The sequence below is a fragment of the Panthera onca genome, chromosome A3 (genome assembly GCF_046562875.1).
Source record: "Panthera onca isolate mPanOnc1 chromosome A3, mPanOnc1 haplotype 2, whole genome shotgun sequence".
Lineage (NCBI taxonomy): Eukaryota > Metazoa > Chordata > Mammalia > Carnivora > Felidae > Panthera > Panthera onca.
The window spans coordinates 20728148-20754753 of NC_138341.1; the positions used below are offsets into that span (position 1 = coordinate 20728148).

The 26606-nt window shown below is 40.8% G+C and overlaps 1 protein-coding gene across 1 annotated transcript in view; it reads left to right on the forward strand.

The window, feature by feature from the left end:
- The first annotated feature begins 5933 nt into the window (after positions 1-5933).
- RAB10 (RAB10, member RAS oncogene family) overlaps positions 5934-26606 on the forward strand; it is a 79457-nt gene continuing 58784 nt past the window's right edge. Inside the window, exon 1 of the mRNA XM_060645035.3 lies at positions 5934-6593. Coding sequence (XP_060501018.1) covers positions 6467-6593 — 127 coding nt within the window. The 5' untranslated portion in view covers positions 5934-6466. The remainder of the gene's footprint in view (positions 6594-26606) is intronic.

Consider the following 26606-nt stretch of genomic DNA (forward strand, 5'->3'; position numbering starts at 1 on the left):
ATTTACCTAAAGCCTTCTTTGCTCTTCAGCGCTCTGACTTTTGCTGCTGTAAAAATTCCAGTTCCTGTGATGGCTCATGTGTGCCTTGTAGCCCATTTTGCATTGATGCACCCAGGAGTTTACTCTGTATATCTTCATGTTAAAAGAGAACTACTATGTTTGTGTTTTGCTGCTCTCATTTTTTAAGTAGTGCGAATTGAGCAGTTATTACTTTAATGCCTAGTTGAATGGCCAATTATTAGAAAATAATTATCCTTTGCCTTGGATGATTCTTTTTTCTTTAAGACATGAACAAATGGTTAATTTACATATTTACATTTTTATATGTAAATATACAACCTGTAGATTGGTGAGGGTTCCTACTGGATCCATAATCACTTTTATTTATTTTTATATTTCTATTTTTAAAAAAATGTTTATTTATTTGGGCGCATGGGTGGCTCAGTTGTGAAGCATCTTGACTTCAGCTCAGGTCATGATCTCATGGTTTGTGAGTTTGAGTCGCACATCGGGTGAGCTAGAGCCCCGCTTTGGGTGAGCACCAGCCCCGCTTCAGGTGAACAGGAGCCCTGCTTCTAGCCCTGCTTCTCTCCCTTTCTCCCTCTCTCTTCCCCTCTTGGGATTCTCTCTCTCTTTCTCTGCCCCTTGCTCACTTGCGCACGCTCTATCAAAAAGAAATATTTATTGGGGCGCCTGAGTAGCACAGTCGGTTAAGCGTCCGACTTTGGCTCAGGTCATGAACTCGAAGTTTGTGGGTTTGAGCCCCACGTCGGGCTCTGTGCTGACAGCTCAAAGCCTGGACCTACTTTGGATTCTGTGTCTCCCTCTCTCTCTGCCCCTCCCCGGCTTGCACTCTGTCTGTCTCTCTCAAAAATAAATAAACGTTAAAAAAGGTAAAGTAAAATGTTTAAGAGAGAGAGCACATGCACGTGAGTTGGAGAGAGTCAGAGAGAGAGGGAGACCAAGAATTCCAAGCAGGCCCCTTGCTGTCAGCACAGAGCCCAACGTGGGGCTCAAACTCAGGAACTCTGAGGTCATGACCTGAGCCGAAATCGAGAGTCAGATCTTTAACTGACTGAGCCACCCAGGCGCCCTCTCTTCTGAGTTTTCAGTTTTTTTTTTCTGACACTGAGAATTTTCTCCAAATTAGTATTGTTTTCTAGGGAAAAAAGCGACCTGGTGACTTTCATTTTATTTTCTCTTCAATAAACATGTTTTGACTTTCTGATATGTTGAAGACTCTTTGCAAAGTCATGAATATAATAGTCACAAGCTCTTAAGGAGACTCCAATTGGATAAAATATGTACACAAATATCTTTATAAATGTGGAAAATGTGTAAGAAGTGTCTAAATAAAGAGCTACGGGAAGAATATTTACATGGTTATTCATCAAAATACTAATAGGGGTTATCTCTGGGGGTAGATTTTTTTTAAGTGTGCTCTGTGTCCAACATGGAGCTCAAATTCGCAGCCCCAAGATCAAGAGTCACGTGCTCTCTGAGTCAGCCAGGTAATCCTGGGAGTAGAATTTAAAAAAAAAAAATTTTTTTTTTAATGTTTATTTATTTTTGAGACAGAGAGAGACAGAGCATGAACAGGGGAGGGGCAGAGAGAGAGGGAGACACAGAATCCGAAACAGGATCCAGGCTCCGAGCTGCCAGCACAGAGCCCGACGCGGGGCTCGAACTCACGGACCGTGAGATCATGACCTGAGCCGAAGTCGGACGCTTAACCGACCAAGCCACCCAGGCGCCCCGGGAGTAGAATTTTTAATAATTAAATATTTTTGTTTTGTTTATCTGCAGGTTCTAAGTTTCTAAAGATAAATATGTATTACAAAAGAGAAACAAATTCCTTCCAGCAAGAGTGTTGCAGAAGACAGGCCATGGCGAGGATATTTAAGCTGAAGGCTGAAGGGATAGAGGTGGGGGGAGGGAGGGATGCATTTCACATGGAGAGAACCACGTGAAACTAAGCATGAAGTCAGGAAGATGCATAGTAATTGCAGAAAAAAACGACTAGTTCAGTTTGTCTGGAGACTAATGTGAGGAAGCTGGGATAGGAGATAAAGCTCGTTGGCTAGGGCTTGCCATTAAGTGCCAGCTGAGTAGTCCGGCATTTCAGAACTGAGGTATCCCCGGAGAAGCTTAGGACAAACACATCCAATGGGATGGGAAGGCTCATGGGGCAATCATTCTCTAACAAGAGGTAGGACTAAGTCAAGATATGTAGGCAGAGCAGAATATTGGCAGGTGATGGAGAGAAGAATGGTTGCAGCCTCTCAGCAATCAGGGATGTCTAACAAAGCCCTTCCTCATGGAAATCTCTGCTGAAGGCTGGGAGAGTGAACGCAGGAGGTAGGCACTAGCAAATAGGCAAAATCCCTGAGATTGGAGTGGTAGCTTTTATGGCCAGGTGACGACATAGCAGTGGGACTGCCATTCACGGGAATAACTCCATTTTTAAGGATAGAGAGAGCAAGGGGCGGAGAAATCAGAGGAAGAAATCAGGTACAGAGGATGGAAGATACATGCAGGAAGAGGAATAATGATGATCCTGAGGCATAATAATGATCTTCTGAGGCAGGAATTTTTTTAAAGTTTGTTTGTTTGTGTCTGTCTGTGATCTCTACCCCTAACATGGGGCTCGAACTCAAGACTCAAAGATCAAGAATCACATGCTCTTTGGACCCAGCCAGCTAGGCGTCCCAAGGTAGAATGTTCCTTTTTTTTTTTTTAAATTTAAATGTTTATTTCTGAGAGAGAGAGAGAGGGAGCACAAATGAGGGGGGGGCGGGCACCAAGGTAGGAATTTCCTATAAGCTTTAAAGGCAGGTCCTAAAAGTTGAAGCAGAGGACTGGAAACATGACTTTGGTCAGCTGCGTGTTCTCTAGAAAGATATAGAAATAATACCTTAACTAATAATATGAGCATATAAATATATCTATTTTCTTTCTTGGCTTTGCAAATATTTGGGCAAGATTTACAGAGAAAAATTTTTAAGGGCATAAATCCTAAGCTAGTACTAACTAAATTGGCATTTTCTTTCACTAAGTTTTAGGATTTATCAAATATTACTTCATAACACTATGTTTTCCTTTTAGGCCTACATAGACCCCATTTTATTCTTTTTTTCCCCCTAAAGTCAGAGGCCTTTCGTGCCTTGATCATTCCAGCCATCTTCCGTGGCAACGTAGCTTGATGCTTAGGTCTTACTTCAGCAAAACTATTAATTAACTTTGGGGAAGCCGAACATTGAGAACTGGCTGAGCCTCCCAATTCCCACCTCCATACAATGTGATGTCCTGTAGAGGTCTTCTTCCCTGTCCCCTTGCATATAGTGCTGGCTCTGCCACTAATGTGTGACCTCTGGCAAGTCTCTAACCTCTCTAAGCCTTAGACTTATCTGTAAATTACACACAGGAGTTGAATTATGATGTAAAAGATATGAAAGCTCTAAAATTCTATGATCCAGACCCAATAATAAATACAATTTGTTAATAAGTGCAGTTCACTCCTAAGGTTTCAGAATATGGAGCCCATGGAGAAAAGGCTCCACGTGCTGTAACTGCTCCAAACACCCGGGATAGGGGTGCCTGGGTGACTCAGACAGTTAAACATCTAGCTTTTGATTTTGGCTCAGGTTGTGATTTCATGGTTTGTGGGTTCAAGCCCCGTGTCAGACTCTCCGCTGACTGAGGAGCCTGCTTGGGATTCTCTCTTTCCCTCTCTCTGCCCCTCTCCCACTTGCGTGCTCCAGCTCTCCCTCAAACCAAATAAACAGTAAAAAAAGAAAGGGCTAGGATAAAACGTGAAGTTTCTAAATTTATTTTTCAATTTTTAAAAAAAATTTTTCAAGTTTATTTGGAGGGGGGCAGAGATACAGAGAGAAGAAGAGCGAGAATTCCAAGCAGGCTCTGTGCTGTCAGCACAAGGCTGATGCGGGGGCGGATCCCATGACCCAGAGATCAAGACCTGAGCAGAGATCAAGAGTTGGATGCTCGGGGCGCCTGGGTGGCTTGGTCGGTTAAGCGTCCGACTTCGGCTCAGGTCATGATCTCGAGGCCCGTGAGTTCAAGCCCCGCGTCGGGCTCTGTGCTGACCGCTCAGAGCCTGGAGCCTGTTTCAGATTCTGTGTCTCCCTCTCTCTCTGCCCCTCCCCTGTTCATGCTCTCTGTCTCAAAAATAAATAAACGTTAAAAAAAATTAAAAAAAAAAAAAAAAAAGAGTTGGATGCTCAACCGACTGAGCCACACAGGCGCCCCAATTTATTTTTTATATGTAACTGCCCTTATTCCCAAATTTTATGTCATGGAATTAATTGGGCTTTCTACATTTAGAAATAATAACATTTAAGAAATGCTTTACAACACTGGGGCTTGAGTTAAACTTATTTGAAAGGGAGAATCACGCTAACACTCCGGAGTGCTCAATGTAATGCCTCTTAATGGACGACAAACCTGTGAAGCACTGATCATAGCTCATTTTGTGATTTGCATAGCCAGCCTATATTAGAATTGTTGGCATTATCATAAGACATTCCCAACTATAGAAAGAATGATCCATAGAGGATAAGGTTTAAGTGACAAGAGCAATCACAGAAACAAACTGAAGAGCGAGATGTATCAGAGAAGACAAGCATTTTCAGTAGTGAAGCTTCAGGGGTGGTTGGGAAGGAAAAATGCAAGCCAAGTCTTTAAAAAATGGGAGGTTGAAATACGATTACCCTAACGGCCTCGAAGAACAATTTTAATTACGTATTAAACGCACAAACGTTTTGGGGGTGGTGGCGGATGTAAAAATGTAGTTTTTACTTCTCTCTCAAACCCTGTTTCCAGATGCCTCAGGGTTTTCTCTTGTAGGAGTTTGAACTAGCCCACCAGGTTCAACTACCCTACCACCACATCCTGGGTGTGCTTGGCAGCGATGAAGCACATTGAGAATGGCAGGGCAGGGGCGTGACTCTTTAAACGACAGAAAGGAAAAAGAGGAACAGGAAAGGATAAAAACTAATAGGGAAGAAAGGGTGTAAGGCACAGGAAAAGGAAGGGCAAGGAAGAGGCAGCGTCGGGTTGGGGTTGGCTTCACTGTCCTTCAATTCTGGACACCGGTGGTTAGCTTTTGGCCGCAGGGACCAGCCCTGCTGCCTCCGTATGGCGCTGCTGGGCTCTCGGGCATTCCAAAAGGACGGCAAGGCCTGGAGCGGGTCCTGGGCGTAGAGCACAGCACCGAAGCTTCGACTTCTCCCTGCACCCAGGTGTTCTTCAGTCCTTCTCCCCTCGCCCTGGAAGGCGGATTACATCATTCCAACCTGAGCAGCCCGGCCAGTTTTTCCATTTCAGACTCCTGTTCTCTGGAACGTCAACTTTTGCTCCTGAAGTAAACCAGGATGTAGCTCTAATGCTTCTCCTGTTACCATTAGCCACCAGGGAGGGCACTCCAGGATGCGTCTCATCTTAGCAAAGAGCCTATTAATGACCCAGGGCGCCACTTTTTCTGGCGTTTACGAACTACAGCTACACAGGAACTCACGGCCATCAAGGGCTGTTGCTGCGCCAAGCCCCTCAGCTCGACACACACGACACACACAACCGGGGGCATCCTCAGCGCGGCCGGGGAGGCGGCCCCGAGAGGAAAGAGGGTGTCAAGGGGCTACTCCAGCGTGCAGCGCCTGCGCAGTCACCAGGCAGCGCCTCCCCGCGGGGCGTACTCTTAACGCGGCGCACCCTATCAGGCGGCCGCAGGGAGCGCGCCCGCGGCCTCGCCCTCTCTCGCCCCTCCCTTCTCTCTTCTCCGTCCGGCCTCAGACAGAGGCTCGGAGAGCCGGCACACCACTCCCCGCCCCCGCGTGCCCCTACACGCTCCGGCGCGCGTGCGCAGAGGCGATCCGCAGGGCTAGGGCGCGAGGGAAGGGCGGGCGTACGTCCTTGCGTGCGTCTCAGGCAGCGCGCACGCCGGCGTGAGAGGGCACGGGGAAAAGGTGGCTCTGGCCGGGGCGGCTCGGCTTCCTGCGGCTATGTAGCTGAGCTCGTCGGCTCGGGGTCCTCCACTGCCACCGCCGCGTCCTGGCGCGGAGTTTCTGCTTGGGAGGGAGACTGTCCTCACGTCCGCCGCACTCCCTCGACGGCAGAGCTTGCTTGCTCGCCCGTGGGAGCGTCCCGGCCGAGCAGCCCTGAGGGGGGAGGGGAGGCCATTTTGTCCCGACCGACTCCCCGGAACCGGGCGGAGCGGCTGGGAGAGGCTGCGGAGCCGCGGTCGCCGCCCTCGGAGGCACCGGACGCCGCCACCGTCGGGGGGCTTCCTCGACGAGGCCGTTCGCAGGTCGCCCGCGCCCTCTCGAGCCCTCGTTTTTCCCACGCTTCCCCGGTCCTCCGGCCTGAGAACGCCCGAGCGAGGAGTTGGCTGTAGTGAGAGGGACCGATCCCTTGGGGCCGCCGGCGGCGAGAGCCTGAGCCGCTCCTCCCAATGGCGAAGAAGACGTACGACCTGCTTTTCAAGCTGCTCCTGATCGGAGACTCGGGAGTGGGGAAGACCTGCGTCCTTTTTCGTTTTTCGGATGATGCCTTCAATACCACCTTTATTTCCACCATAGGTAAGACCTGTGGGAAGATGGTGTACGGTCTGGGTAGCTGCAGACCGTTTCTGTTACTCCAGACATCTTGCTTCCCGTAATAAACGCCTTTGTTTCAGTGATTCCGATTCCAAGCGACAGACCTAAGTTACTGTTTGAATCGACATCGAGCTTACTGGGGCGGGGTCTTCTGCTTTCCATCCGGTCTTTTGCTTTCAAGTCTCCTACTCTGTTCGGTGCCTCTGATGCAAAATATGCAGCATTAACCACGTTCCAGAATGCTGTTTCTTTAAGCGACTGCACTGGCTTTTTCCATATTTGTGTGGCGTTACTAGATGCACGATACTTGTAAGGGATTTATTTTAGTGGTTGGGATTGAAGCCGTAGGTCATTTGGTAAAGGCCTGAATTTATACTTCAGGGCAAAGAGAAGATTCTGTATGGTCATAACTTAGAGTAAACTTGAGGGTTTGTGTGAGGAATAATTAAAGGAAATTAGAGGGGAAAAGTGAGTTCCCCCGCGTTGACTAATCCATTGATGTGTCAAACAATCGGAGGCTCTTAGTGCTTGGGGTGGGACTCAATGGCATGTTTGCCTCACAGTGCTTTTCCAGACGTCAACAGAAACAGTAATCTAAGGGAGATGATCAGTTTCTGTTCTCAAACCCGAAAGAATGAAGTTCTCCCTTCTGTTAGACTTTACGCTAGAATTTCCGGGAAAACGTTTGGCCCGTCCTAGCCGTAGAACTTCTAATTTACTTTCACCTTATGTTTCAGAATTACTTAGTGTGGAAGTAAGAACTAAAGGTTGACCTTTTTAGTTGGTTTCTGGTTTTGGAAAAAAAAAAAAAAAAAGGGAAGACTCTGGGAAAATTCCTTTGGATTCTGGTTAGAAAATTTAGTGGCATTAAGACGACTTGTGTTAAATGAATTGTATGCGAAAAATGCCCACCCCCCCCAACCACACGCAGTAAATATCTTAAAGGATACATGGTTGCCCCTGTCATTTGGAACCCAGCACTCAGCATTGGGGCAGTGCAGTGAAACCCAGTTATACATGTAACTAGTTTTATATTTGAGAGATTTTAAAAAGCAACTGCAGCCTTCTCTGAACTCTGGGAATTGCAAAATTAAGCTGATTTCAATTTACAGCATTATTGGAGTGGTTGATTTGGATTTATGACAAAATTTTTGTTAGCTACTTAATTCATATGAAATTATACTGAAATTAAGTTGGGCAAATGATAATTTTAAATAGATTTTTAATTTTACTCTTCCTTTTTTCGGGATGGGTGGGAGACATTGCAATCATTATTGGATGTGTATCATACTATTCTCTTGACCTGTCATAAATTCCCTGAAATTTAGAACTTGTTTTCTGCTTGTGGATTAGCACTTCCTACCACTAAGTTTGCTTTTAATATGCCACCACTTTTAGCTGTAACTGGGTGGGTCACATGGTTAGATAGTTCAGCAAATATTTATTGAGCACCTGATGCTAGGCACGGTTTTAGGTACTATAAGTGGTGAACAGGGTAGACCCCTTGAGCAGTCACAACAGAGCGTGGGAAGTGCTACAAAGGGATGAACATAGGGAGGAGAGGGGACCAGCCTAAATCATGGGGGAATCTGAGTAGGCTTGCATGGAGATGGTATCTGAAATGAAGCCTGAAGGACATAGGAATTGGACCAGTGGAATAGGATAGGGCCTAGAAATTCTGGAAAAGGGAGCATAGTGTAAACCTTTAGCAAGATCAAGATCAACTTTAACCTGCCATTGAGAAGGGTGGAATGAGAGTAGGAAGCAATGCATTAAGCCCCATCTATTCTAGTCTTTTTGTAATGGGTACGTACACACAACTAGAACCCAATCCTATAAGATAATGACTCAGTCTTGTGTAGTCTGTCTTTTTTTTTTTTCTTTTTTTTTAAGTTTTATGTATTTATTTAGTAATCTCTGTACCCAACGTGGGGCTCAAACTCACAACTTCGAGATCAAGAGTTGCATGCTCTTCCAACTTTCAGCTAGGCACCCCTTGTGTAGTCCTTTTTTTAGGGGAAATGTGTGGTGGTTTTGGTTAGAGCCTGCTTGGTTGGAATCCTACTTCCACAGGCTGTGGGACTTTGGCAAGTTATTTAACCTCTTTGTGCTTCAATTTCTTCATTATTTTATTATTATTTTTTAAGCTTATTTATTTATTTTTGAGAGAGAGCACTCGAGCAGTGGAGGGGCAGAGAGAGAAAATCCCAAGTGGGCTCCACACTGGCAGTGCAGGGTTTGATGTGGGGCTTGATTTCCTGAATTGTGAGATCATGACTTGAGCTGAAATCAAGAGTTGGATGCTTAAGCAACTGAGCCACCAAGGTGCCTCTCAATTTCTTCTTTAAATAGAATCTACTACATAGGGTAGTTGTGAGGATTTTATGGGTCAGTGAGAGTAAAGCGTCTAGCATGGTGCCAGGCATACTGTAGGAGCAGAGTGCTTATTAGCTAGATACAGACTATATGTACCTTTGGCTGTTGAAGGATAGCAGAACAAGTTACTTTATGGATTGAATGCCCTGAGCATATGGTCACTCAAATATTTGTTAGTCTCTGCTAAACAATTTCACATCAGACTCTGAAAGTTTCATATTTTGATATAAAAATATTTGATATGTTTGGTATTTTGATATAGGAGATAGGCTGAAGAGTGTGAACTGAGAAGTGAATAAGTATGAAATTCTAAGTATAGCTCCAACAGATATTGCATGTATCACTCTGTGTGCAGGTTTAGAAGTCTATTAAACCAGTGCTGTTTAAAACAAATAGAATCTGAGCCACATATTTTTTGATATTGAAAAAAGTAAAAAAAGGTTTTTTTTACATTAAAAAAGTAAAAGAAGAATTTAATAATGTTTTAACTCATTTTCCCCCAAATGGTATCATCTTACTATGTAGTCAATATTTAAAAATTGTTGAAATATTTTCTATTGTTTTTCTTCAGTGTGTATGTTATTTACTGAAACTAATTTCACTTTGGGTTTGGCACGTTTCAAGTGCTCGATAGTCACCTGTGGCTAGCGGCTACCATATTGGACAGTGTATGTCTGAACAGTCTGAACTAGCTAGTTGGCTAGAAGTGACTTTGTATGCTATTTTTTTACTTTTTAAAAAATGTTATCAGTTGACTAGGGTTATCTCTTTAGTTTTGTTTTTTAAAAAATCTAGAGCATTCGCTAATTATGAATGATAGTGAAATTTGAGTTGTTACTTGATTGTTAAAACCTCTTGAGGTTTGAGTAAGTAGTTACCTTGCTAAGTGAGTATTCAGAAATAAATAGAAGTAGGTATTCACAAGGACCAAACTGCCGATAGAAGGCAGACCCTCATTATTCAGATGGAATCATTTTAGTTGTTTGTTGGTCATTGATTCTTAGAAGAAAGAATTTTTATGGGCTTATTATGCCCATAGTGCTCACAAAGACTACAGTATTTAAATTTTTCTGTGTACTTTCAATTCCCACACATTTATAGCAGAAATTATGATATTTATGGTCAGATTTATTGCAGAGTTGCAAAAACAAATTACTGTTATGTCCCACACTCACCATTCTCAAAGTGAATCCAAGGGCACTAGAATATAAGCTGCATGAGGGCAGAGGTTTTTTGTTGTTGTTGTTTTTTGTTTTTTGTGGATAGAGGCTAAGCACTTAGAAGAGTCTCTCTTGAGGCGCCTGGGTGGCTCAGTCACTTAAGTGTCCGACTTCAGCTCAGGTCATGATCTCACACTCCATGAGTTCAAGCCCCGAGTCAGGCTCTGTGCTGACAGCTCAGAGCCTGGAGCCTGCTTCACATTCTGTGTCTCCCTCTCTCTCTCTGCCGCTCCCCTGCTCATGTTCTGTGTCTCAAAAATATATGTGCTGCCGAAGTGAGCGCTTTGTGTCTCAAAAATAAATAAAAACATTAAAAAAAATTAAAAAAAAAGTTTCTCTTAATGGGTGTGAGATAAATAATGAATGAAGACAGGCAGACAAGTAATACAGTCAGGACCCTTTAATATAGAATAGGGGCCAGTTTTATTTTAATATTTTCCTTCCTGTCTACTTTCTGAACATTGTATATGTGAAGTATATTGCAATCAGATTTTGCTTAAGAATAATAGCTGTTTGGCTAGTAGAATAATTTTAGGGTAAAACTGGTTTGAGAAATATTTGCTAAAGAGAGCTATTCAGGGGTCCATTTGGTTATAGCCCTCTTGGCAGTATGACGTCAGGAAAACATTACTCTTTAATGGTAGTTACACGGACTTGTCCTAAGGCAGAATTTTTTAGTGGGCTGTATTACTGAATGTGCTATTTTTTGGTATTAATTCCTCATTCCATGCCTTGGTGTATTATTACCTTTTCCATAGGGAATATCTTTTGTTGGGAAATGGATTGTCTGGGCTCCATGCAAGAAGTTAAATTGGTAAAGGCTCTTGCCTCTGGGAGAGGTATAATGAATGCATCCTTTTTGCTAAGCTTTATTAGAGTAGGATGGTTCCACTAACCTGCATTTAAGAATTGGTTGATTTAATTGAACTGAGCCCATTTATATGGGGAGGCTGCTTTTTAGAGAAATGAGCAAAACCCCTGTCATATTAAACATGCCTGGACTTTGCTGTGATTCTCAGTCAGCAGCTCATGCTATAGGAATGCCAGGGTGCCTAAGGAATCTTTCATTTTAATACCTAGTTTTAGGATTGATTAAAAACTATCCAGACATTTTTCCAAAGAAGATCTACAGATGGCCAGTAAGCACATGAAAAGTTGTTCAGCATCACTAATAATTAGGGAAATGCAATTCAAAACCACTATGAGATGTTACTGCAACCCATTAGGATGACTGGCTTATCAAAAATGAACTTTGTCAGGGGCTCCTGGGTGGCTCAGTTGGTTAAGCATATGACTCTTGATATCCGCTCAGGTAGTGATCTTTCAGTTGTGAGATTGATATCTGCATTGGGCTCCGTGCTGAGTGTGGAGCCTGCTTGGGAGTCTCCTTCTCCCTCTCTGCTCCTCCCCTGCTCACATACATACTCTGTCTCTCAAAATAAATAAACATTTTTTAAAAAAATGAACTTTGTCATACAGTTACCTGTTCAAGTTCTTTCAGTACTTTTGGGTTTAGACCCAGAAGTAGAATTTCTGGATCATGTGGTAATTCTATTTTTAAGTTTTTGGGAAACCACCCTATTGTTTTTCACAGTGGCTGTACTCTTTTGTATTCTTACTGTCACTGCACCAGGGTTCCAATTTCTCCACATCCTCACCATACTTACTATCTATTTAGCAGCATTATTCACAATAGCCAAATGGTAGAAACAACCCAAATGTCCACATGAATGGATACACAAAATGTAGTAGTATATGCATAGAGTGGAATATTACTCAGCCTTAAAAAGGAATGAAATTCTCGCATATACAACAACATGGATACCTTAAAAACACTGTGCTAAGGGAAACAAGGCAGACCGAAAAAAGGACAGATACTGTGTGAAATCATTTATATGAGGTACCTAGGATAGGCAAATTCATAGAGAAAGTAGAATAGTGGTTATCAGGGCCTGGAGACTGGGTAATGGGGAGTTATTGCTTAATGTGTACAGAATTTCATTTATTGCTTAATGGGTACAGAGTTTGACTTTGGGAAGATGAAAAAGTTGTGGAGAGGGTAGTGGTGATGATTGTATAATAATTAGAATATCATGTAATGCCACTGAACTGTATGCTTAAAAATGGTTAAATGCACAAAAAGACAAATATTCACTATATGCTTGCACTTACATGAGGTATCTAAAGTCAAATTCATAGAAACAGAAAGTAGAATGGTGAGAGGTAGAATGATAGTCCCTCAGGGACTGGGAGAAGGGGGAAATAGGGAGTTGTTTAATGGGTATAGAGTTTCAGTTTTGTAAGGTGAAAAAGTTCTGGAGATCTGTTGCACAACAAAGTGAATATACTTAACATTACTGTACCATACACTTAAAACTTGTTAAGATAGGTAAGTATTTTTTTTAACTTTTATTTATTTATTTTGATGGAGTGGGGGCAGAGATGGGGGTAGACAATCCCAACAGGCTCCACTCTGTCAGTGCAGAGCCCAGCATGGGGCTGGAACTCCCCAACCATGGGGCTCCACCTGAGCTGAAACTAAAAGTTGGACGCTTAACCGACTGAGCCACCCAGGCGACTCATGATGGTAAATCTTATATGAATTTTTACCACAGTTTTTAAAAACTGGTAAATTTTATGTTATGTGTATTTTACTAAGAATCCAAAAAACAAAAGCTACCCAACACTTGACCTAGTTCTCTGTAAGAGCATTTAATCACAGGCAGCTCCTCGGTGTTCCATGTGATAGTTACTGTTAACCAGTGGTCTTTGAGTCAAGAGGATCCTATATGGTACTTTCCCACACTTTAGTATCATTGGTCTGTCTTTTTGTTGTGTGTACCTACATGGAGCTCCTTGGGATGTTAGAAAAAAAAATATCAATGCAGGAAAAGAATCCTGCAATTAATTTTAAGTCAAGAAACAGACTGGTGAAGTGAAGTAAGTTCCAAAAGATTTTATGGGTAATTAGTGAAAGCTTTTTTACTAGAATACAGATCTAGTTCTATGGCCATATTTCTGATTATGAGAACTTCATGGTTTTGTTTGAAAAAAAATTAATGATGGCTAATTCTCCCATTCATCAATTTCTATTTGAAAAATGAAGTTGCAGTGTTGTTTTTTGTTTTTGTTGTTGTTTTGGCAGGAGTGAAGAAGTAACAAGTATCAGCACCAAATATCAAGGAGTTTTGTTCGGGTTACTTGTCCTTTGCAAACCTAGAGCTTAACAGAGTAGAGCTAAGCTGATGTTAAGGATAATTATTTTCACTTCCAGAATTACAGTGTATAAGAGTGTACAAATAAGTTAAAAGAATACCTGTATGCCTGTTCGGTTTGAAAAAGAGAAAGAGTGATAGAAATATTGGCAATCTCTTTCAACTTTTAACAGTACCAGTTTGCCCAGTCAGTGCTGTGGTAGGAACTGTAATTAACAGAGAACTGTTAGAGCTCGTTGAGTGTTGATTTACAAATTATAAACTTTTATTTAGCATAAAATATAAATTGCTAAAGATGTATTCTGTATAAATATGAAATATAAATTAGCTAAAGAGATATGCATGGGAAAAATGCTTATGGAGTTGGTTAGGTCAGAAAGGAAGAGTTTAAGGAAGCTACAGAGAATGTTAATAGAACATTTTCTGAATCTGTAAGACCAATAAAAGTCTTGTAAAGATCATAGATTTGCTTCCTTTAAATCGATGAGTATTGGGGGTTAATGGAATCCTGTTTTTTTTTCTCTTGAAAATTTTATTTTTACGTAATTAGGTGAACTCTACATCCAACATAGAGCTTGAATTTAACAACCCCAAGACCAAGAGTCGCACGTCCTACCTACTGAAGCAGCCAAATGTCCTTGGAATAAGTTTTTAAAATTTGAATTATAAGATAAAGACTTTGAAAATAAATGGTTAGAATAAAATATTAGTGCAGAAAACTCACCTGAAGAGAAATCTGAAATGAGAAAAAATTTTCTTTGAAAACAGTACTGCATATTTTAGATTACAAGCAAAAGTGATTGCTTGATGTTTATCCTTCTTTCCAGAGATGAATTTTTTTTTTTTTTTTTTTTTTTTGAGGAAAACAGCCATCGGTGGTGGAACACAGAGTTTCCAGTATGGCCCAGAAACAGAGCATCCAAGGTCGTAAATCATTAGAAAAAGGAAAAACAGTTTTGTGGAGACCCAAATAGTACAATGTATCAAAATCAGTATAGAAGGACAGTGTTGATTTGTTTCTTTCATATTAATAGCGATGTATATGCAGATGTGTTTTAATAGAAATTTTTATTAAGGCAATTGTGGATTCATATGCAGTTATAAAAAATAATACAGTGGGAATTCTTGTGCATTCTACCCAGTTCTCTCAGTGGAAACATTTTTTGAAACTAGTGTAATATCACAACCAGGATATTAACATCTGGCACAGTACATCAGTCTTATTTTACATTTGCATACATACATACATTACATATTTAGGTTTCTCAGGTTTTTTTTTTTTTTTTTTAGTGTTTATTTAGTTTTGAGAGAAAGAGAGAGTGAGTGGGAGAGGGGCAGAGAGAGAGAGAGAGAGAGAGAGAGAGAGAGGAAGACACAGAATTGGAAGCAGGCTCCGGGCTCTGAGCTGTCAGCACAGAGCCTGACGCAGGGCTCGAACTCACAAGCAGCGAGATCATGACCTGAGCTGAAGTTGGATGCCCAAGCGACTGAGCCACCCAGGCGTCCCTGTTTCTCAGTTTTACTTGTTTTGATTTGTATATGTTTTAAATTCTCCATAGTTTTATCACTTGTGTATGTTAATGTAGCCACTACCACAGTGAAGATACTGAACAGTTCCAAGAAGCAAAGATCCCTGGTGTTCTTTTAACTATACTCCTACCCCTGCCCCCATTTATCTACTCCAGAACTTTGTTTTTCATTTATAAAATTTTGTCGTTTCGTAAATGTTATATAAGTAGAATTGTACAGGGTATACCTTTTGGGGTTGGCTTTTATTCACATAGCATAATTCTCTGGAGATTCACCCAAGTTGTTGTGTATATTGGTAGTTCTTTTTTATTGTGTAGTATTCCATGGTATGCATTCACCAGTTTGTTTAACCATTCACCTGTTGAGGAACATCACTGCTGATTCCACTTTTTGGCTGTTGTGAATAAAGCTGTTAGGAATATTTGTATATGGGTTTTTATATGATCATAAGTTTTCATTTCTCTGGGATAAATGCCCAATAGTATAATTACTGGGTCATATGGTAATTGCATGTTTGGTTTTATAAGAAACTACCAAACTGTTTCCAGAATGGCTTTACTATTTTACATTCCCACCAGCAGTGTGTGAGTGATCTAGTTTCTCTGCATCCTCACCAGCATTTGGTGGTGTTACTATTTTGTATTTTGCTATTCTGGTATCTGTATAGTGATATTCTCAGTGTGGCTTTAATTTGCATTTCCCTGCTGGCCAGAGGTGTTGAAAAATCTTTTTATGTCCTTATTTACCATCTATATATCTTCTGATGAAATGTCTGTTCATGTCAGTTGCCCATTTTCTTTGATTGTTTTTACTGTTGAGTTTTGAGAGTTCTTTGCACATTTTATTTATTTATTTATTTACTTACTTACAGTTTATTTTGAGAGAAAGTGGGAGTGGGGGGGGGGGCAGAGAGCGAGGGGGAGAGAGAGAATCCCAAGCAGGCTCTATACTATCAGTGCAGAGTCCAATAGATGTGGAACTTGAACTCACGAACCGTGAGATCATGACCTGAACTGAAGTCCGACGGTTACCTGAGTCACCCAGGCACTCCCCTTTATACATTTTAGATACTAGTCCTTTGTTGGATTTGTGGTTTGCAGGTATTTTCTCCTAGTCTGTATCTTGTCTCTTCTTCATTATGTGGACATTCATAGAGCAGTTTTAATTTTGATGAAGTCTAACTAATTTTTTTTTTAATTTTTTTTTTCAACATTTATTTATTTTTGAGACAAAGAGAGACAGAGCATGAATGGGGGAGGGTCAGAGAGAGGGAGACACAGAATCTGAAACAGGCTCCAGGCTCTGAGCTGTCAGCACAGAGCCTGATGCGGGGCTCGAACTCACGGACCGCGAGATCGTGACCTGAGCTGAAGTTGGCCGCTTAACCGACTGAGCCACCCAGGCGCCCCTAATTTTTTTTTTTTTTTTTAACGGATCATGCTTTTGGTGTCTAAGAACTCTGTTTAGTCCTAGATCCTGAAGATTTTCTTCCATGGTGTTTTCTAAATTTTATCGTTTTACATTTTACATGTGAGCCTGCGATCTATTTTGAGTTAATTTTTGTATATGGTGTGAGTTTTAGGTTGAAGTTAATCTTTTTTGGCTATGGAATGGACATCCAGTTGCTCCAGTACCATTTATTGAATGTACAGGCCTTTTGTTTTTTGTTTTTTTAAATCTCATGATCAGGTGGTGCAGATGTTCTGAAGGCTTCAGAGATTATGTATAAGAGTGAAAGTTGACTCAAGTGACTCTTTTATATAATAGCAACTTACACTCTGCTTTCTGAAAGATTTTCAAAATTTTTATCAGTGATAATATTTGAAATAAAATACTGGTATAAGATTTTTAGTAATAAAGAAATCTCTTGTCCTATCCCTGTCCATCCCCAGTCTTGCTCTTGAGAGGCATTGTCTAGCTCTTCTGGTACCTACCTCTATGTTTTTATTCGTTTTGTTTTGTTTTGTTTTTGAGAGAGAGAGAGCAAGCGTGTGTGCATGGGCCGGATAGAGGGGCAGAGGGAGAGAGAATCTTAAACAGGCTCCATGCTCGGTGCAGAGCTGGACACAGGGCTTGATTCCACGACCCTGGGATTGTGACCTGAGCTGAAATCAAGAGTCAGGCGCTCAACCAACTGGACCACCCAGGCGCCCCACTATTTTTTTTATTTTCAATGTTTATTTTAGAGAGAGAGAGAGAGAGAGAGAGAGAGAGCGAGCACGAGTGGGGAAGGGGCAGGGAGAGAGGGAGACACAGAATCCAACGGAGGCTCTGAGCTGTTAGCACAGAGCCCAACATGGGGCTCAAAGAAGTCAGATGCTTAACTGACTGAGCCACCCAGGCGCTCATTTTTATTTTTTTAAGTAAGCTCTGTGCCCATGGTGGGGTACAAACTCACGACCCCCAGTCACATACTCTATTGACTGAGCCAGCCAGGTGCCCCTACATACCTCTGTTTTCAAATGATATGCCCATATATCTTTTGAGTCATTAATTAATTTTCTGTTTGAAATTTTTTAATGTTTATTTTTGAAAGATACCAAGCACGTGAGAATAGGGGTGGGGCAGAGAGAGGGGGACAGAGTATCCAAAGCAGGCTCTGCGCTGACAGCAGCGAGCCGGATGTGGGACTTGATCTCACAAACTGAGATTATGACTGGAGCCAGAGTCGGATACTTACCGATTTAGCCGCCAAGGCGTCCCATTTTTATATTTTTAAAGTTTATTTTTTCGAAGTGAGAGAAAGTGCGCGCACATGCGCGCACACGCGCGCACACGCAAGTGGGGAGGGGCAGAAAGGGGGGTGCAGAGAGAGAATCCCAAGCAGGCTCTGCATTGCGGTGAGTACAGAGCCTGATGCTGGGCTTTAAACTCATGAACCACAAGTTCAACGACTGAGCCGAAGTCAGACGCTTAACTGACTGAGCCACCCACGTGTCCCATTAATTTAATATTAGATGGGAATTTTAACGTTTTATAATCTCATCTTATTCTTTCTCCTTTTTGTCAAATTGGTTTCTGGTGGTTCCATGCTCATGTAAATATTCCCTGTTAAGCCAAATAATTTATTATGATTCTCTCTTTCCTCTGAAGTTAAAATTCTCTTTATTTGATTAATTTCATTTTACCCATTGTCAAGTTTTCCTACATCCTCCAACAACCTCTCAGAATGATTATCTATACAGTCATACTGTCAGAGAGATAATTTTTTTTCCTGGACACACCTCTTCTAGATCTTTTCTCCTTCCTGCTTCAGTAATAGATTGGTTAGTAACTAAGCCTGTTGTACTGCTGTTGCCTTGGGGCTTCCCTTAACTGCCTCTTCTTTGTGACACTGTTTTTTGGTTTACTGCCTTGGATCCTTTCCTCTTCTAAGTAGCTTCTTGAAAAAAGGTTGTATGGCAAAGGAAATTTTTTGAGACTTTCCATTTTGACAACATCTTAATTCTTTTTAATTCAATTGAAGGTCTGATAGGGATAGAATTCTAAGTTGAAAATAATTGTTCCTTAGGGTTTTGGAAATATTAGTCTATTTTCTAGCTTCTGATGTTGCTAACAAATCCGGTACAGTTCTGATTCTTTTTTTTTTCCCCCTAAGAGAAAGAGCGCACAAGTAGGGGAGAGGGGCAGAGGGAGAGAGAATTTTAAGCAGGCTCCCCACTCAGCCTCATGTGGGGCTCAATCCCACCACCTTGGGATCATGACCTGAGCTGAAGTCAAGAGTTGGATGCTCACCTTACTGAGCCACCCAGGCACGCCCTCATTCTGATTCTTTATCCATTATTTGTGATCTAGTTTGTCTCTAGAAGTTTTTAGATTTAAAAGTTTTTTTAGGGGTGCCTGGATGGCTCAGTTGGTTAAGCATCCAACTTCGGCTCAGTTCATGATCTCACGGCTCATAGGTTTGAGCCCTGCTTCCGGCTCTGTGCTGACAGCTCAGAGCCTGGAGCCTGCTTCAGATTCTGTGTCTCCCTCTCTCTCTGCCTCTCCCCACTGTGTTCTCTCTCTCTCAAAAATAAATAAAAATGTAAAAAATTTTAAGTTTTTTTGATGACTGGTAACAGATTCCAGAATGATGTATCTTAGTGGGTGGGGTCTTTTTTTTTTTTTTTTTTTTATGAACCCATTTTTCTAAATACTTGGTCTTTATGTTTTTTTCTTGCATTTTTACCCCCTATAATTTTCTTCCCTTTATTTATTTATTTTTTGTTATTTTTTTTTTTTTTTTTAGTTTATTTATTTTGAGAGCGAGCAAGCAGGGGAGGGTCAGAGAGTGATGGGGAAAGAGTGTCCCACACAGGCTCCATACTGTCAGCACAGAGCCAGGCATGGGACTTTAACTCATGACCTGAGCTGAAATTTAGAGTCAGCTGCTCAACTGACTTGAGTCACCCAAGTGCCCCCTTTATTTTGTTTTTAATTGGTTTTTGGACTTTTTATTGTGTAATTTCCTATTTTCCAGCTTTGTTAATTGGTTTTCTTTTCTTTTTTTTTTTTTAAATTTTTTTTTTTTAACGTTTATTCATTTTTGACACAGAGAGAGACAGAGCATGAATGGGGGAAGGTCAGAGAGAGAGAGGGAGACAGAGAATCTGAAACAGGCTCCAGGCTCTGAGCTGTCAGCACAGAGCCTGACGCGGGGCTCGAACTCATGGACCACGAGATCATGACCTGAGCCGAAGTCAGACGCCCAACCGACTGAGCCACCCAGGCACCCCTAATTGGTTTTATTTTCTGGAAGATTTCCTCAACTTTATCTTTTAACTTTTCTATTGAAGGTTTTAGTTCAGCTGTCATATTTTAAAATTTGTAGTAGTTTTTTCTTGTTTTTTTTTTAAAGTGTACTCTTTTCATGAATTTTTTTTTTCTTGGGAGATAGCTTGTTTGACATTTCTATTTCTTGCCTGTTTTTTCCTTCAAGTTTTCTGTGCTCTCCCCACATTTGTTTTATTTTGTATTTTAGAGGCCTTTCTCAAATGATTGGTGATTTCAGGGTGTATGTTCATAATTAAGAATGGGTCATTTTTTTTTTTTTTTAATGTTTATTTTTGAGACAAAGAGAGAGCATGAATGGGGGAGGGTCAGAGAGAGGGAGACACAGAATCCGAAGCAGGCTCCAGGCTCTGAGCTGTCAGCACAGAGCCCGACGCGGGGCTCGAACTCACGGACCGGACCGTGAGATCATGACCTGAGCTGAAGTCGGACGCTTAACCGACGGAGCCACCCAGGCGCCCCAAGAATGGGTCATTAAAAAGATGTTTGCAAGCTCTGTAAGCATGGGTGGGGCTTTTTAACCTCCCTGTTTTTGTCTCTCCATACTCCATTGAGCCTCTTGTTCTTGAATTCAAAGTATATCGGTTTTATATTTTCTGGAGAATAAACCTTTAGACTCCTGCTTAGTCTTGTGGAGTGGTAAAATCTGGCTATTTGAGATGGAGGCTAGATCTTGGGGTGTCCTTATGTAAACCTTTAATCAGTTTCTGCCTGGTACCTGATACCTCCTATTAAACCTTTTTCAGGGTTCTGAGACATGAAGTGGCTTGCTCCTCATTGGTGTCTTTAGTGGACCCTGAGGTCATAAGATTTTTTGTCTTCATCTATTATGGTTAGTTACAATGTCTATTCATTTATTTTTATTTAAAATTTTTTTTGTTAACATTTGTTCATTTTTGAGAGATGGAGAGATACAGAGCGTGAGTGGGGAAGGGGCAGAGAGAGAGAGGGAGACACAGAAGCTGAAGCAGGCTGCAGGCTCTGAGCTGTCATCATAGAGACCAGTGCAGGGTTTGAACCCACAGGCCACAAGATCATGACCTGAGCAGAAGTTGGGCGCCCAACCGACTGAGCCACCCAGGTGCCCCAAGGTGTTTTTATATGTAGGAACCACAACTTAACAGGACTTTTTTTTTTTTTTTAAAGTACAGAACATTTTAAACTTTCTTCTTTAGCTCCCAGTACATATTTTCTTGAGCTGATTTCAACTTTTTTCTAGATGATGCTACGTAGCAGGCATTGTTATTTAGGTTATTGATGAAGAGGCCATATATATATATATGTGTGTGTGTGTGTGTGTGTATGTATATATATATATGTATATATATACATACACGTATATATATATATATATATATATATACAGACACACACGTATATATATATATATGCACACACATACATGTATATATATCACAACCTAGGGCAAAGGGTAAGAGCATTTATATATATATGTATATATATGTATATATACACACACACACACCCACATATATATATATATATATATATATATATATATATATATATATATATAAATGCTCTTACCCTTTGCCCTAGGTTGTGATCTTCTCATTTAATAATGATTTCCAACTGCAATAGTGATCTAGTTAACCACAGTTTGCTTTTTCAACATTTTCTTCAGTCTTGGGGAACATCTCCATCCTTGACATTTTATCTACCCTTGGAATACTTTAGCACCATAAAAACGTTTCTGCTGAAGGGACTCTTTCTTTAAACAGTTTTTTTCCTGATCTCTTAATGAGTTTTAGTAAATTCTTGAGTTTAAAACTGCTCAGTGGAGTATTAATTTTTTTAGGGAACTGTTTTCTCAAATATAGCTTTTCTTTTAGAATTTATTGATTGATGGGAATGAGTGGCTGCAAGGAAAGAATTGGAAGTCTTAAATGATAATCTTATAGAAAACCTTATAGCTAACAATTTCAAGAGTAAATACATTTTTTGTAAATTTGTCCTTGATTCTTTTACTTGTAAAACACATCTTTCTGAAAGCAACGGTGTTGTGTGCTTACTTGATGTTGCATATCATACGTTGTTTTGTGGATTTTGACATGCACCGTGGAATAGTATTACAGCTTGTCGCATCTTTCTTGCTATTTGTCAGTTAAGTTTTCTCACATAACTGCCATGAATCTGCTTCAGTGGATGATTTGCTTTTAGGTAGTATTTGGCCTTCCTTTACCATTATAAAATTTCGACAGTGTGTGGTGGGTTGATTTTCTTTAAAGATGATAATAATGATCCATTTTTAAAAATGTGCAGTGACTGTGAAGAAAGTGGTTCCAAAGTGTCTTTCTTAACAGCAGCAGCACCAGCATCACCAGAAAACCTGGTGGAAATGCAAGTTCTCACGTTCTAACTCTTTTTTTTCTTTTTTTCTCTTTCTCTTTCTTTTTTCTTCCCTTATTTTACCTTATTTTATTTTATTTTATTTTAATTTATTTTTAGTTTATTTTGAAAGAGAGAGAAAGAGTAGGGGATGGGCAGAGAGAAAGAGAAGGAGAGAGGGAATCCCAAGCAATCTCCACACTATCAGTGCAGAGCCCAATGTGGGGCTTGATCTCACAGTGAGATCATGACCTGACATGAGCTGAAACCAGGAATTGGATGCTTAACTGACTGAACCACCCAGGCACCCCCCCCCCCCTCTGATTTTTTTTTTTTTTTTTTTTTTAGAGATGGCACAAGTGAGTGAGAGGCAGAGAGAGAGAGAGAAAGAAAGAAAGAATCAGGGCTCGTGTTCACCTGAGGTGGGACTTAAACTCACGAACTGTGAGATCATGACCTGAGCCAAAGTCAGATGCTTAACTGACTGAGCCACCCAGACACCCCTCTTTTGACTTCTTTGGAGGATGGTTGGCAGTGGAGGTGTCCAGAGTCCAGTTCAGGATTGTATATTGAATTTAGTTGTCCTGTCTCTATAAATTTTCCTTAATTGAGAACAAAACAGATCATGACATTGACATTTTCAAATGAGTATAAGTATTTTGTTAATAGAATGTCCCACATTTTGGATTTGCTTCCTCATGATTAGATTCAAGTTAAACATTTTGGCAAACATACTAACTAGGTGATTTGTCTTTGTGCGTCACATCAGGAAGTGTGCATATGTCATTTTGTCCGTTATTGGAGACAATAAATTTGAACCTTGTGTAAGATACAGTCTGCGAAATTGTTAAGGTATTTTCCCAAATGTAATTAATAATTAAGAGGTGTGGTGATGCTTTGAGACTGTGACTATTGTATTATCTAAAAACATTTTACCCAGTGGTTTGATCCATGAATGAATCCGTGATTACATTTGGGGTTGCGAAAAAATATTTCTCTTTCTCTCATTCCTTTTTGTCTTCTTCGAAGACCATAAAAACTCTCACCAGAGTCCTTTGGCCGCCTACTGTCACTTTTCAGTAGTGAAAATTGTGTTAACATGGACATAATTGAGCATTTTTTTTTTTTTAATTTATTTTTGGGACAGAGAGACAGAGCATGAACGGGGGAGGGGCAGAGAGAGAGGGAGACACAGAATCGGAAGCAGGCTCCAGGCTCCGAGCCATCAGCCCAGAGCCCGACGCTGGGCTCGAACTCACGGACCGCGAGATCGTGACCTGGCTGAAGTCAGACGCTTAACCGACTGCACCACCCAGGCGCCCCAATTGAGCATTTTTTTGACTTTTTTAAAACTACATGCACAACCATAATAGGCTTCCTTTTAAAAAAATTTTTTTAAATGTTTATTTATGAGAGAGGGAGAGAGAAAATGGGGGAGGGGCAGAGAGAGAGGGAGACACAGAATCCAAAGCAGGCTCCAGGCTCTGAGCTGTCAGCACAGAGCCTGATGGGGGCCTTGAACTCACGGAGTGCAAGATCATGACCTGAGCCGAAGTCTGATGCTTAACCAGCTGGAGCCACCCAGGCGCCCCCAGTCTTTTCTTTCTTTAAACAAATTTCAAAAAGTTTTAATCAAAGTAATAACTATTTGTAGTTTAAAAAAGTTACATTGTACTGCATGATTTGCAATGAAAAATAGGTGTTTGCTGTACCATTGTTTCCGCTATGAGTTCTTCTTCCCTATGACGGCCCTTTCAACTCCTAGCTAATTCTCCTGGTATTTACTATTACATTTTTCTTTTTTCTTTGTTTTAATTTTAAATGTTTATTTTTGAGAGAGACACTATGAGTGGGTGAGGGGCAGAGAGAGAGAGAGGGAGACACAGAATCTGAAGCAGGCTCCAGGCTCTGAGCGATCAGCACAGAACCCGAAGTGGGGCTTGAACTCACGAGCCGTGAGATCATGACCTGAGCCGAAGTCGGATGCTTAACTGACTGAGCCACCCAGGCGTCCCATATTTCTAAATAATATGATTATGTTGCTGTTTATCTATCAATTTTAGACATTATCTGTTGATTTCCTTTTGTGAAATATGAGAGTTTCAGCCGAGACATACTGGCTTCATAATCCATGCTGCTGATTAGTCTTATAAAAGGTGAATGTTCTATTTTAGGGATGTACCTGGGTCTTTTATTTGCCCTATATGTCTTCTTAATTCTGATATTCCTTCATATGTCTTTAATTAGCTTTTGTTTTTTAGTGTTCTAATTTTGATTTCTTGATTGGATTTTTTTTTTAATTTTTTTTTTTTAATGTTTATTTATTTTTGAGACACAGAGAGACAGAGCATGAATGGGGGAGGGTCAGAGAGAGAGGGAGACACAGAATCTGAAGCAGGCTCCAGGCTCTGAGCTGTCAGCACAGAGCCCGACGCGGGGCTCGAACTCACGGACCGTGAGATCATGACCTGAGCCGAAGTCGGATGCTCAACCGACTGAGCCACCCAGGTGCCCCAATTTCTTGATTGGATTTTTAAAGGGCAGTTAAAATCATGTGCGCACATATACACATGTACATATAAACACACAGATGACTCCCTGCCTGAATAATGGAATAGTTACTTAGTTTTCTTTCTGGCATGTTTTGAACTTAATTATATGCGTAAGTAATTTCATATTCTCAGTATCTATACTTGCTATTTTTAGTGTTTCTTTTATGTACACCTTTCTGTATCTGCATTCTTGTGATTTTTCAAGTCAAAAATAGCACTTTTGATGTACCTGTTAAGTGCTAGGAGCTTATTTTCCATTTTTGGCCATTTGTTGCTATTCAGTTTTTGAATGGATACTAAGAATCTGAAGTAAATTGGTCCAGTGTCATACCTGAAAAAGAGTATTTCTAATTTTCCAGAAAGAATTACCTTGAAAGTCTAAGTTTCTAAGGGTCTTGATCTGGGTACTAATAAGTCTTGCTGGACATGTAATAGTTTTGCTATTGGTGAACAAACCAAAGAAAAGCTTTTAAATTTTATCTCAAATTAACCTTATTTACTTAGAATATATTTGAGCAGTGCTAAATTTTAGCTCACAGCATATGTCAGCTAATTTTCAGGTTTAAAAAAATGGTTGTGGGGCACTTGGGTGGCTCAGTCGGTTAAGCGTCCGACTTCAGCTCAGATCATAATCTCGTGGTCCGTGGATTTGAGCCCCATGTTGGGCTGTGTGCTGACAGCTCAGAGCCTGGAGCCTGCTTCAGATTCTGTCTCCTTCTCTCTCTGCCCCTCCCCTGCTCATGCTCGCTCGCTCTTTTTCTCTCTCTCAAAAATGAATAAACGTTAACAAAAAAAAAAAAAAATGAGAAAATGGTTTTAATCAAAAACACAACAGATCTTCAGGTTAAAAACACTACTTAAGGGGCACCTGGGTGGCACAGTTGGTTAAGCGTCAGACTCTTGATCTCGGTTCAGGTCATGATCCCACAGTACCTCAGTTTGAGTCCTGCATCAGACTCTGCGCTGATGGCGCGGAACCTGGTTAGGATTCTATCTTTCCTTTTCTCTGTCCCTTCCCTGGCTTGTGTGTGCTCGATCTCTTTCTCTCAAAATAAATTTCTCTCAAAATAAAAAAAACCCACTATTTTAGAAATATGTGTGTTAGATATGTGAGATATGGAAATAGGTGAGATATGGGAACACCTCTAATAGTGTGTTTCACCTCTTTTGGTAGTTGAGTTACAGAAAAGAAATCGTTGACAGTAGAAAGGAAGATTGTTTGAGGTGTGTTTCTTTGTAATTAAAACTTTTTAGAACCACCAGTTGAAATCTGAATTATGGCAAAACAAGCAAAAACCTTTTCAACCAGTAGCAGTAAGGTATTTGGTTTATTCAGTAAGCATTTATTGGGCATATATTGTGTATAAGGGCCATGATGATTATATAGAGATGAAAGGTAAAAAAAATATGAGAGTTTCTCTTTTGAAGAGTTCACAATTCAGTGATCGAGTCACTCACCTAATTGTTCAGTAAAATGTGTAAAAGATAATAAAGCTATTATGTGGGAAACGGGAGGGACTTGTAAACTTTGAGATTATAGACCTCACAGAGGAAATCATTTAAGTTGAGCCTTAAAGCATGATTAATAAGGTGCCAGGGGGTTAGAGGTATTTTCAGGTTGAGGGAATTGCATAGGAATGGAGTCATTGGTACATGGTGTGTTTGGAGACTACAGGTAGAACAAAGTGACCTAGAATGGGAGGTATGGCAGGATATAAATTGGGGCTGGATTGTAGAAGGATTTTCTAAGGTGTCATCAAGAGTTTTGTAGCAGAGGAATGGTGACTTTAGATTTAAAATAGGACTTTTTTTTTTTTTTTTTTTGGTTTAAAAGGTGTGTACTATATATACTTTGATATGTGTAGAAAAGAATATGAAGAGGTATGTATCAAAGTGTTAACATGGAAGTTAATGGAGGGAGAGAGACAAATTTGCAAAATGCTGGGTAGAATCTAAGAGAGATGATGAGGGTCTGAGCTA